General features: G+C 55.9%; 1 protein-coding gene across 1 annotated transcript in view; it reads right to left on the bottom strand.

Moving 5' to 3' along the window:
• Positions 1–10708: 10708 nt before the first annotated feature.
• TSPOAP1 (TSPO associated protein 1) overlaps positions 10709–12873 on the bottom strand; it is an 83783-nt gene continuing 81618 nt past the window's right edge. Inside the window, 1 exon segment of the mRNA XM_068169210.1 lies at positions 10709–11920. Coding sequence (XP_068025311.1) covers positions 11711–11920 — 210 coding nt within the window. The 3' untranslated portion in view covers positions 10709–11710.

Genomic DNA, 12873 nt, shown 5'->3' on the forward strand with positions numbered 1-12873 from the left:
GGACAAGAAAGAAGGGAGCAGGGGAGAGAGCAGACTGCCTGCAGGGCTGCAGCTGGCCAGGGACCCCAGGCACCAACACTGAGCATGCAGGGAGAGCTGGAGCAGAGCTGGAGGGGGAGAGGGATCAGCCAGGGCAGCATGGGAGGTCCTCCACACACAGACTCTTGGGAGGGGTTTGGCCAAGGCTGCCACACTCCCCTCCTAAGGTTGCTCCAAAGCAATCAGCTCTGTCAGAAGGAGCCCAGAGCTGGGGGCTGTGCCTGCTTAGCACCCACCATGGAGCTGCTGGCAGAGGTAGCCCAGAGTCTCCACCTTAACATTCCAAGCTGAACCCATTCCCTGTGGAGGAGCCCCCAGCACCAGCAGCAATGTGCTGCAGCCACAGCCTGGCTGTGCTCCTGCTGGGCTTGGTGCCAGGGGGGCAGTGGCTCTGCCAGCCCTGGAGCAAGACTGAAGCCATGCCAGAAGCAGACCTCAGCTGCATGGCCCAAGAAGAGCCCCAGCCCCCTAGTCCCCCACCCTTGGCACAGAAACAAGTGCTCCCTGGAGGGCAAAGCAAGCAGGCAATGGGCCAGGCTCTCACCTGAGCTCTTCTGCTGTCCCTGGCCTCACCACAGCCCCCTCTGTGCCCAGGCTTTTATCTGCAGCAGGACCTTATCTGCAGGGGTGTCCCAGAGGGGCTGACCAGAGGGCTTGGGAACACCCCCAGGGGTGTGGTGCAGCAGTTTGGGTGTCCCCAGCCCAGCTGCCTAGCAGAGGGGCAGGATCCTGTCTGAACACACAGCCTGCAGCCCCTGCAGGGCTTCCCCTGCTTTTCAGTGGGGGGAGATGGAAGGCAGCATGGAACAGAAGAGTTGGGGTTGGAAGGGAGCTCAAGGCTCAGCCAGTTCCAACCCCCTGCCATGCCCAGGGACACCTCACACTGCAGCAGGTTGCTCACAGCCACATCCAGCCTGGCTGCAAACACCTCCAGGCAGGAGGCTTCCACCACCTCCCTGGGCAACCTGTGCCAGGCTCTCACCACCCTCCTGGGGAACAACTTCTTCCTCACATCCAAGCTCAATCTCTCCACTTCTAGTTCTGCTCCATCCCCCCCCCCAGTCCTGTCACTCCCTGACACCCTCAAAAATCCCTCCCCAGCTTTTCTGCAGCCCCCTGCAGATCCTGGAAGGCCACAATGAGGTCTCCTCAGAGCCTTCTCCTCTCCAGCCTGCACAACCCCAACTCCCTCAGTCTGTCCTCACAGCAGAGCAGCTCCAGCCCTCTGCTCCTCCTCATTGCCCTTCTCTGGACACCTTCCAGCCCCTCCAGAGCCTTCCTGGCACAGAGGCTCCAGAGCTGGCCCCAGAGCTCCAGCTGTGGTCTCAGCAGAGTGGAGCAGAGGGGCAGAATCCCCTCCCTGGCCCTGCTGGCCACACTTCTCTTGCTGCAGCCCAGGCTCTGCTTGGCTCTCTGGGCTGCAAGTGCTCCCTGCTGGCTCCTGCTGAGCTTCTCCTCCCCCAGCACCCCCAAGGCCTTTCCTTCAGGGCTGCTCTCCAGCCAGTCCCTGCCCAGCCTCTATCAGTGCCTGGGATTGCCCTGCCCCAGCTGCAGGACCTTGCCCTTGGTCTTGTTGCCCCTCCTGAGGTTGTCCTGGGCCCAGCTCTGCAGCCTGCCCAGGTCCCTCTGGATGGATCCTTGCCTCCAGCTGTCAGCAGCACCACACAGCTTGGTGCCATCAGCAGAGCTGCTGAGGGAGCCTCAGTGCCACTGTCCCTGGCACCAACAAAGATGTTAACCAAACCTGGTCCCAGTGCTGATCCCTCAGGGACTCCACTTGTCCCTGGCCTCCACTGGGCCATGGACCATTGGCAGCCACCCTTTGGGTGCAGGTAGCCACTGAGTGGTCCTTCCATGGAACCCACCCTGCCCCAGCCTGGAGACCACTTTGCCCTGGCTGTACCCAGCACACCCCTGCAGGGGCTCACTGCAAAGGGACTCAGTGGCCATGGTGGTGCTGGGTTGATGGTTGGGCTGGAGGAGCTTTTTCTACCTTCATGGTTCTGTGGTTTTAAAGAGCTGAGGCCTTCAGGCTTTGGTGGCCAAGACCTGAGGGCTGCCAGAAGCACAAAGGGCAGCTGGAAAGTGGAAGCTGTGCTTTGCACCCTCTGCTTTCAAGCCCTCTGCTGTGCCCCCAGGTGCTGATGGCACAGCTCTGCTCTGAGCTGCTGCAGCAGGGTGGAGCCAGCTGGGGGTCAGTGTCTTCCCTCTCCAAGGAGCAAGTGAAAGGATGAGAGGAAATGGCCTCAGGTTGCACCAGGGGAGGTCTAGTATCATAGCATCATAGTATCAGTCAGGGTTGGAAGGGGACCACAAGGATCAGCCAGTTCCAACCCCCCTGCCATGGGCAGGGACACCCCACACTAGATCAGCCTGGCCAGAGCCTCATCCAGCCTGGGCTTAAACACCTCCAGGGCTGGGGCCTCAACCACCTCCCTGCACAACCCATTCCAGGGCTTCACCACTCTCATGGGGAAGAACTTCCTCCTCACCTCCAGCCTGAATCTCCCCACCTCCAGCTTCATTCCATTCCCCCCAGTCCTATCACTGCCTGAGATCCTGAGCAGTCCCTCCCCAGCCTTCTTGTAGCCCCCTTCAGATCCTGGAAGGCCACAATGAGGTCACCTGGGAGCCTTCTCTTCTCCAGACTGAACAGCCCCAACTCCTTCAGTCTGTCCTCACAGCAGAGCAGCTCCAGCCCTCTGCTCATCCTCCTGGCCCTTCTTTGGACACCTTCCAGCACCTCCACATCCCTCTTGCAATAGGGGCTCCAGAACTGGAGGCAGGACTCCAGGTGGGGTCTCCCCAGAGCTGAGCAGAGGGGGAGAATCACCTCCCTTGCCCTGCTGGCCACACTTCTCCTGATGCAGCCCAGGATCTGATTGGCTTTCTGGGCTGCAAGTGCACACTGAGAGCTCCTGGTGAGCTTCTCCTCCCCCAGCACCCCCAAGTCTCTCTCCTCAGGGCTGCTTTCCAGCCAGTCCCTGCCCAGCCTGGATTTGTGCCTGGGATTGCCTCCAGCCAGCTGCAGGACCCTGCCCTTGCTCTTATTGAACCTCCTGAGGTCTAGGTTGGATAGGAGGAGAAACTTCTCCACTGAAAGGCTTCTCAAGCACTGGAGCAGGCAGCCCAGGGAGGTGGTGGGCTCCCCAGCCCTGGAGGTGTTTCAGAGCTGTGTAGGTGTGGAGCTGAGAGCCATGGCTTGGCACCAGACTTGGCAGAGGCAGGGCATGGTTGGACTCAGTGATCTGAAAGGGCTTTCCCAACCAAAGTGGTGCTGTGGCTCTGTGCCCTGCTCTTGTTTCCTCGCTCTGGAGGAGCAGGAGCTGGCTGAGGATGTCCCTGAGGGAGAAATTCTTCCCAGCAAGAGAGATTGGCCACTGGGATGTGCTGCCCAGGGAGGTGCTGGAGTCCCCATCCCTGGAGGTGTTCAGGAAGAGCCTGGATGAGGCACTTGGTGCCTTGGTTGAGTTGATCAGATGGTGCTGGGTGAGAGGTTGGACTGGATGATCTCTGAGGCCTCTTCCAACCTGGTTGATTCTGTGATGGTTCTCTGTGCTGAGGGCAGAGGGGATTGGTCTGGATGACCTTTGGAGGTCCCTTCCAACCCAGACCATGCTGTGATTCTGGGTGGGCTTTGCTGCTGCTGGTGGTGAGCAGAGGGCTTGGTGCTTGTGTTGGTGCTCAGCAGAAGGCTCCCCAGCACCTCACAGAATCACAGAACCAACCAGGTTGGAAAAGACCTCAGAGATCATCAAGTCCAACCTGTCACCCAACACCTCCTGACAACTAAACCATGGCTCCAATCCTCTCCTGAACACCTCCAGGGATGGGGACTCCACCACCTCCCTGGGCAGCACATCCCAATGGCCAACAGCTCTCTCTGGGAAGAACTTTCTCCTCACCTCCAGCCTAAACCTCCCCTGGCACAGCTTGAGACTGTGTCCTCTTGTTCTGGTGCTGCTTGCCTGGGAGAAGAGACCAACCCCCCCACACACCATGCCCTGGAAGCAGGGCCATGATCCCCAGGTGAACCTTCAAGAGGCCTCTCAAGCCTTGAAGCCTTGCTCACCTCCTGCTCTCTGGAGCAGGTCTGAGGGCAGTGAAGCAAGCTCCTGGTTGTGCAATGCAGCTATCAGCAGAGACCTGCACCAACTGTCCCCCTGGCCTCTGGGGAGCCCTCCCCCCTGGCTGGTGGGGCTGCATGATGCAGCAGATGAGGGACCCAGATAATGGCTTGGCAATGCCTCCAGCACTGCCCCTGGGCCAGCTGCTGCTGCTGCCAGCTCAGCCAGACCCCTGCTGCTGCCCCAAAGCTCCTCAGCCCCCCTCAGCCAGCCCCCCTGCTGCTGCCAGCTCAGCCAGCCCCCCTGCTGCTGCCCCAAAGCTCCTCAGCCCCCCTCAGCCAGCCCCCCTGCTGCTGCCAGCTCAGCCAGCCCCCCTGCTGCTGCCCCAAAGCTCCTCAGCCCCCCTCAGCCAGCCCCCCTGCTGCTGCCAGGATGGATGGATGGATGGGTGGGTGGATGGATGGATGGGTGGGTGGATGGGTGGATGGGTGGATGGGTGGATGGATGGATGGATGGGTGGATGGATGGATGGGTGGATGGATGGGTGGATGGATGGGTGGATGGGTGGATGGGTGGATGGATGGATGGGTGGATGGATGGATGGATGGGTGGATGGATGGGTGGATGGATGGGTGGATGGGTGGATGGGTGGATGGATGGATGGATGGGTGGATGGATGGGTGGATGGATGGGTGGATGGGTGGATGGATGGATGGATGGATGGATGGGTGGATGGATGGGTGGATGGGTGGATGGATGGATGGATGGATGGATGGGTGGATGGATGGGTGGATGGATGGGTGGATGGGTGGATGGATGGATGGATGGATGGATGGGTGGATGGATGGGTGGATGGGTGGATGGATGGATGGATGGATGGATGGGTGGATGGATGGGTGGATGGATGGGTGGATGGGTGGATGGATGGATGGATGGATGGATGGGTGGATGGATGGGTGGATGGGTGGATGGATGGATGGATGGATGGGTGGATGGGTGGATGGATGGGTGGATGGATGGGTGGATGGATGGGTGGATGGATGGGTGGATGGGTGGATGGGTGGATGGATGGATGGATGGATGGGTGGATGGGTGGATGGATGGGTGGATGGATGGGTGGATGGATGGGTGGATGGATGGGTGGATGGGTGGATGGGTGGATGGATGGGTGGATGGGTGGATGGGTGGATGGATGGGTGGATGGGTGGATGGATGGATGGATGGATGGGTGGATGGGTGGATGGATGGGTGGATGGATGGGTGGATGGATGGGTGGATGGATGGGTGGATGGGTGGATGGGTGGATGGATGGGTGGATGGATGGGTGGATGGATGGGTGGATGGGTGGATGGGTGGATGGATGGGTGGATGGGTGGATGGATGGGTGGATGGATGGGTGGATGGGTGGATGGATGGATGGATGGATGGATGGATGGATGGATGGCACCAGGGCAGTGATGCCAGGTTTAACAAAGCCAAGTGCCAGGTCCTGCACTTGGGTCACAACCACCCCAGGAATGCTCCAGGCTGGGCACAGAGTGGCTGGTGGCCTGGTGGAAACAGCCCTGGGGGGTGGTGACAGCAGCTGAACATGAGCCAGGGAGTGCCCAGGTGGCCAAGAAGGCTACCAGCAGCCTGGCCTGGATCAGCAATGGTGTGGCCAGCAGGAACAGGGCAGGGATTGTCCTCCTCTACTGGGCACTGGTGAGGCCACATCTCAAGCCCTGGGTTCAGTTTTGGGCTCCTCACTCCCAGGAGGACCTCGAGGGGCTGGAGGTGACCCTGAGAAGGGCAAAAAAGCTGGGGAAGGGTCTGGAAAACAGGGTTGGGGAGGAGCAGATGAGGGAGCTGGGGGTGTTCAGCCTCGAGGAGGCTGAGGGAGACCTTCTGGCTCTCTACAGCTCCCTGGAAGCAGGCTGGAGCCAGGTGGGGGTTGGTCTCTCCTCCCTAGTATCAAGCAATAGGATGAGAGGAAATGGCCTCAAGCTTTACCAGGGGAGGTTTAGGTTGGACATTAGAAGAAACTCCTTCCCAGAAAGGGTTCTCAGAGACTGGCACAGGATGCCCAGGGAGGGGCTGAGTCCCCAGCCCTGGAGGGGTTTCAGAGAGGCAGAGCTGTGGTGCTGAGGGCCATGGCTTAGCCCCAGCCTTGGCAGAGCCAGAGAATGGTTGGGCTGGATGAGCTTCAAGGTCTCTTCCAAGCACAGCAGCTCTCTGGTGCTATGATTCTCTGCAGGTGTGCTGGGAGGCAGCTCAGCAAGAGGAGCAGAGGCAGCCTGCACCTTCTGGCCCCCTGGGAGCCCCAGCAGTGAGGGAGCAGCCTGCAGGCACCTGGCCTCCAGCTCTGGGCAGACCCCAGAGCCCTGCAGCTGCTGCTCCTCTCCTCTCCTGCAGGGCTCTGCTCCTCAGTTCCCCCTCTGCTGATCTGATAGAACAACGACAGAGGCTCTTTCAAAAGACCTCAAAGGCCTCCTTTAGGGAACTGGGGCTGATAAAATCAGTCAGAGCAGCAACCAACTTCCTCCTGCAGGGCCAGCTGAGGGGAAACCACTGGGCCATGGTGGCTGTGATCACTTCAAGTCTGCTTCAGAAGTTATGCAAATCCCTTCCAGCATCCATAGCTGCAGCAACTTCCTTGCTTCAGAGCTTTCTGCCTGCCCTTGCCCTGAGTCCTGGCCACCCCAGGAGACACAGGCTCACTGATCTCAAAAGTTGCTTCCAACCTGGTTAAATCTCCTCTCCTCTCCTCGAGTCTCCTCTCCTCTCCTCGAGTCTTCCCTTCCCTTCCCTTCCCTTCCCTTCCCTTCCCTTCCCTTCCCTTCCCTTCCCTTCCCTTCCCTTCCCTTCCCTTCCCTTCCCTTCCCTTCCCTTCCCTTCCCTTCCCTTCCCCTCTCCCTTCCCCTTTCCCTTCCCTTCCCTTCCCTTCCCTTCCCTTCCCTTCCCTTCCCTTCCCTTCCCTTCCCTTCCCTTCCCTTCCCTTCCCTTCCCTTCCCTTCCCTTCCCTTCCCTTCCCTTCCCTTCCCTTCCCTTCCCTTCCCTTCCCTTCCCCCTTCCCTTCCCTTCCCTTTCCTTCCCTAGCAGCTCTTCAGTGCTGCTCCTGCAGGGAACATGAAAGAGCAGGGAGCTGCAAGAGGGCATCTGGCTGAGCAAGGTCCTCCTTGGCTCGGTGGCACCCACAGCAGAGGGGTCCCATGCCCATGCCCATACCCAGGGACTAATGCAGCATGGGACAGGCTGTGGGAGCTGGGGCTGTTCAGCCTTGAGAAGGCTTCAGAGAGACCTTAGAGCAGCCTTCCAGTAGCTGAAGGGGGCTACAGGAGAGCTGGGGAAGGACTTTTGGCAAGGGCTGGGAGTGCCAGGCCAAGGGACAATGGCTTTGAGCTGGGGGAGGGGAGACTGAAATCGGAGATGAGCAAGAAACTCTTGGCAGTGAGGGTGAGGACACAATGGCACAGGTTGCCCAGGGAGGCTGTGGATGTCCTCTCCCTAGAGACATTCAAGGCCAAACTTAATGGGCCCTGAGCAACCTGATGTAGCTGGAGGTGTTCCTGCTCGCTGCAGGGGATTGGACAGGATGAGCTCTAAGGCTCCCTCCAACCTAAACCACTCTCTGAAGCCCCTCAAGCAGTGCAGCAGGGCTGTGTGCATGGCCCACGGAGGGCTGGGTGTGGGGTGACAGAGCTCAGGCACAGTCTGGCACCAGGGCCCCACACCCTGGGGCTTCCTCTTTCTACTGTGTCCAGTTCTGGGCTCCTCAGTTTAAGAAGGACATTGAGAGACTTGAAGGTGTCCAGAGAAGGGCAAGAAAGCTGGGGAGGGGTCTGGAGCACAGCCCTGTGAGGAGAGGCTGAGGGAGCTGGGGTTGCTTAGCCTGGAGGAGGCTCAGGGGAGACCTTCTTGCTCTCTCCAACTCCCTGAAGGGAGGTTGTAGCCAGCTGGGGGTTGGTCTCTTCTCCCAGGCAGCCAGCACCAGAACAAGAGGACACAGTCTCAAGCTGTGCCAGGGGAGGTTTAGGCTGGAGGTGAGGAGAAAGTTCTTCCCAGCAAGAGAGACTGGCCACTGGAATGTGCTGCTCAGAGAGGTGGTGGAGTCCCCATCCCTGGAGGTGTTCAAGAGGGGATTGGATGTGGCACTTGGTGCCATGGTTTGGTTGATCAGGAGGTGTTGGGTGCCAGGTTGGACTTGATGATCTCTGAGGTCTTTTCCAACCTTATTGATTCTATGATTCTATGACAGGGAGCAATGGATGGAAGCTCCAGCACAGGAGGTTCCACCTCAACATGAGGACAATTTCTTCCCTGTGAGGCTCCCAGAGCCCTGGAGCAGGCTCCCCAGAGAGGTTGTGGAGTCTCCCTCTCTGGAGCCTTTCCATCCCTGTCTGGATGTGTTCCTGTGTGACCTGTGCTGGATTCTCTGCTCCTGCTCTGGCAGGGGGGTTGGACTGGATGATCTCTTCGGGTCACCTTCCAACCCCTGCCCTCTTGTGAGCTGTGTTTGGTATCATTCCCCTCCCTCCCTCCCCCCCTTGAAGAAGGCAGCACTGAAGCTTTTCCTTTTCTTTCTTTTCTCTTCCATTTTTTGGGGTAAGGAAGAAACTTTTGTGTGAAAATAGACTTTTATTATAATAAAATTTGATCTGAAATAAAAACAATGTCACCCAGACCCCCTTGCTGGCATCACTCACCTGCCTCACAACTCTTCCTTCACCAAAAAAAAAACACAAACCACCCCACACCAAACCTCAAGGGAAAAAATCCCACTGGGGAAACAAAAATAGAAAGAATAAATCAAACAGAAAAACAAAACAAACCAAAACCAAAAGAAATCAAAACAAACCCCCAAAAAAACCCCAAACCAAAAACCAAAGCAAAACAAAAAACAAAACAAAAAACAAACCCAAAACCAAAACAAAACCAAAGCAAAACCAAACCAACCCCAAAACCAAAACCCAAACCAGACCAAAAACCAAACCAAACCCCAAACCAAAAACCAAACCAAAAACCAAACCCAAACCAAATACCAAACCAAAACCCAAACCAAAACCCAAACCCAAACTAAGAACCAAAACCCAAACCCAAACTAAAAACCAAACCCAAACCCAAACCAAAACCCAAACCAAACCCAAACCCAAACCAAAACCCAAACCAAACCAAAACCCAAACCAAACCCAAACCAAAACCCAAACCAAAACCAAAACCAAAAACCAAACCAAAAACCAAACCAAAAACCAAACCCAAACTAAAACCCAAACTAAAACTAAAAACCAAACCCAAACCCAAACCAAAACCCTACCCCAAACCCAAAACCAAACCAACCCCAAAACCTAAAACAAAACAAAAAACCAAACAAACCCAAACCCAAACCAAACACCAAAACAAAACCAAAACAAAAACCAAAACAAAAACCTGCCCCAAAAGCCAGAACCAAACCAACCCCAAAACAAAACAGAAAACCAAACCAAAGCCAAACCAAAAACAAAACCAAATACAAAACCCAAAACCAAACCAACCCCAAAACAGAAAACCAAACCAAAGCCAAACCAAAAACAAAACCAAATACAAAACCCAAAACCAAACCCAAGACCAAACTCAAACCCAAAACCTACCCCAAAACCAAAACAAAAATCCAAACCAAACCAAAACAAAACCAAAAAACCAAACAAAAACTAAACAAAAAAACCAAAACCAAAACCAAACCAAAACCCAAACCAAATCAAACCCAAAACAAAACAAAACCAAAAGCATCCCCAAAACCAAACCAAAAGCCAAACCAAACCCCAAAACCAAACCCAAAACAAAAACCAAACCAAAACCAAACCAAAACCCAAAACCAACCCCAAAACCAAAACCAAACCAAACAAAAAACAAAACCAAAAATAAAACCCAAAACCGAACCCAAAACCAAAACCTACCCCAAAATCAAAACAAAACCAAACCAAAAACCAAACCCAAAGCAAAACCAAACACCAAACCAAAAACCAAACCAAAACCAAACCAAAAAGCAAGACCAAAACCAAAACCAAACCAACCCCAATCCCAAAACCAAACCAAAACCAACCCAAAACCCAAAACCAAACCCAAACCCAAATCAACTCAACCCCAAAAACAAAACAAAAACCAAAACCAAACCAAAAACCAAACCAACCCCAAACCCAAACCCAAAACCAAACCAAAAACCAAACCAACCCCAAACCCAAAACCAAACCAAAACCAAACCAACCCCAAACCCAAACCCAAAACCAAACCAAAAACCAAACCAACCCCAAACCCAAAACCAAACCAAAAACCAAACCAACCCCAAACCCAAACCCAAAACCAAACCAAAACCAAACCAACCCCAAACCCAAACCCAAAATCAAACCAAAAACCAAACCAACCTGAAACCCAAACCCAAAACCAAACCAAAACGAAAACAAACCCAAACTAAACCCAAAACAAAACCAATCCCAAAACCAAAACAAAAGCAAACCCAAACCAAACCTAAAGCAAAGCAAACCCAAACCCAACCCATGCAGAGAAAGGGGAAAATAAACCCCCCACCCCCCTGGAAGGGCTAAGCAGCCCCTGGAGCGCACACCAAACCCCCACCCCCCCAAGCCCTCTGCATGGCTTTAGGAAGGGAAGTGCCTGGCCTCAAGGGCCACATCACCTCCTCTGACAACAGCTCTCCAGCAGCCCCACTCCCCCCCACCCCCAACCCCAAGCTCTGCTTCTCCCCAAGCAGCCTTGAGGGAACTGTGAGGAGGCAGACAACAAAGGAGGGACTAAACAGAGTGGCTGGAGAGCTAGGTTCAATCAATCGATCGATCAATCAATCGAACAACCAACCAATAAATAGGTAAATAAATAAATAAATAAATAAATAAGGCAGAGTCCCCCAGCCAGGAGCAAGCTGCCAGGCTTGAGCCTCTCTGCTCCTTCCAAGCCCTGGGAAGCCCCTGGGTGCTGTCACCTGGCTGAGGCCCTGTGGGATGCTCCTAGGCACAGCAGCTTCTTATTTACAGGTTTACAGTACAGAGAGACTCACTCAGCAGCCCAGAGACAGCAACACAATCCAGAACCCAAGGGGGAAAACCAAACCAAACCAAACCAAACCAAACCAGTGCAAATCTTCTTTGCAAGGAAGAGAAGGAGGTGACACAACCCCCCCACCCCCCCCCCCTTGGGGAGCAGAGCAATGCCAGGCAGGGGCAGCAGGAGGTGAGGGGAACGCTTGCTAAGGGGCTGGGGAAGCTCTGCTGGGGAAAGCCAGGGAGTGAACTTACAACCAGGAGGGGAAAAAAAACCAACCCCAAACCTATTTACAGGGGAGCAGTGCAGGGAGGGCTGCAGGGAGCAGGACACACTGCTGTGCAGGTAGCTGTGGCCCACAGCTGAGGCCCCACACCACCACCATCACCACCCCCCCAGCACCACCAGGCTGTCTGCAGGGCCACTGCTGGGCTCTCCCAGCAGAGACCACAGCTCACAGAGCCACCCAAGAGCTCTCTCTGGGCCCCAGATGCTTTTCTCCCCAGGAAAACACTCAGCTCAGCTTCTTGCAGAGGGCTTCTCCTCAGTCCTCAGGCCCTGGGTGGGCTGCACAGAACCACTGCTCCCTGGGGTTAAGTCTTCTTAGTGGACCCAAGTTTCCTGAAGAGCTTTTTGCCCTTGAAGAAGAAACCTCTCTTCCTTTTGCTCTGCCCAGAGCTGCACTGGAGCCCAGCCAGCAATGCCTGCTCTGGACACTGCTCACCCATGACAAGGCAGGAAGGTGGTGGAGCAGGAGGAGTTGGTGAGGAGTCACTCTGCTCCACAGACACATCTGGAGTGAGCTGTGTAGGGGGAGAGGGGAAAGGAGAGAGAAGAGAAAAGAACACCCAGGAATTAGAGCTGGTGAAGGACATCAACACAAAGCTCAGCCAGGGAACTCTGCCTTCCCCCCCATCCCCTCCCCCTGCAAGGCTCAGCTCCACTCTGCAGCTGCAGATCCAGTCAGGAAGCTCCCAGTGGCAACTGGAAAGCAGCCACAGGAGCAGCTGAGGGAGCTGGGGGAGCCTGGAGGAGAGGAGGCTGAGGGAGACCTTCTGGCTCTCTACAGCTCCCTGGAAGCAGGCTGGAGCCAGGTGGGGGTTGGTCTCTCCTCCCTAGTATCAAGCAATAGGATGAGAGGAAATGGCCTCAAGCTTTACCAGGGGAGGTTTAGGTTGGACATTAGAAGAAACTCCTTCCCAGAAAGGGTTCTCAGAGACTGGCACAGGATGCCCAGGGAGGTGCTGAGTCCCCAGCCCTGGAGGGGTTTCAGAGAGGCAGAGCTGTGGTGCTGAGGGCCATGGCTTAGCCCCAGCCTTGGCAGAGCCAGAGAATGGTTGGGCTGGATGAGCTTCAAGGTCTCTTCCAAGCACAGCAGCTCTCTGGTGCTGTGATTCTCTGCAGGTGTGCTGGGAGGCAGCTCAGCAAGAGGAGCAGAGGCAACCTGCACCTTCTGGCCCCCTGGGAGCCCCAGGAGCGAGGGAGCAGCCTGCAGGCACCTGGCCTCCAGCTCTGGGCAGACCCCAGAGCCCTGCAGCTGCTGCTCCTCTCCTGCAGGGCTCTGCAGATCCAGTTAGGAAGTTCCCAGTGGAAACTGGGAAGCAGCTAAAGGAGGAGCTGAGGGAGCTGGGGGTGTCCAGCCTGGAGAAGAGAAGGCTGAGGGGAGACCTCCAGGAGGCTGAAGCCAGGTGGGGGTTGGTCTCTATCAAGTGATAGGAGAAGGAAAGGCCTCCAGTTGCCTCAGGGGAGGGTTAGG

This window comes from Melanerpes formicivorus, unplaced genomic scaffold (genome assembly GCF_026170545.1).
Source record: "Melanerpes formicivorus ecotype bairdi unplaced genomic scaffold, bMelFor1.0.p_v2 SCAF_173, whole genome shotgun sequence".
Classification (NCBI taxonomy): Eukaryota; Metazoa; Chordata; class Aves; order Piciformes; family Picidae; genus Melanerpes; species Melanerpes formicivorus.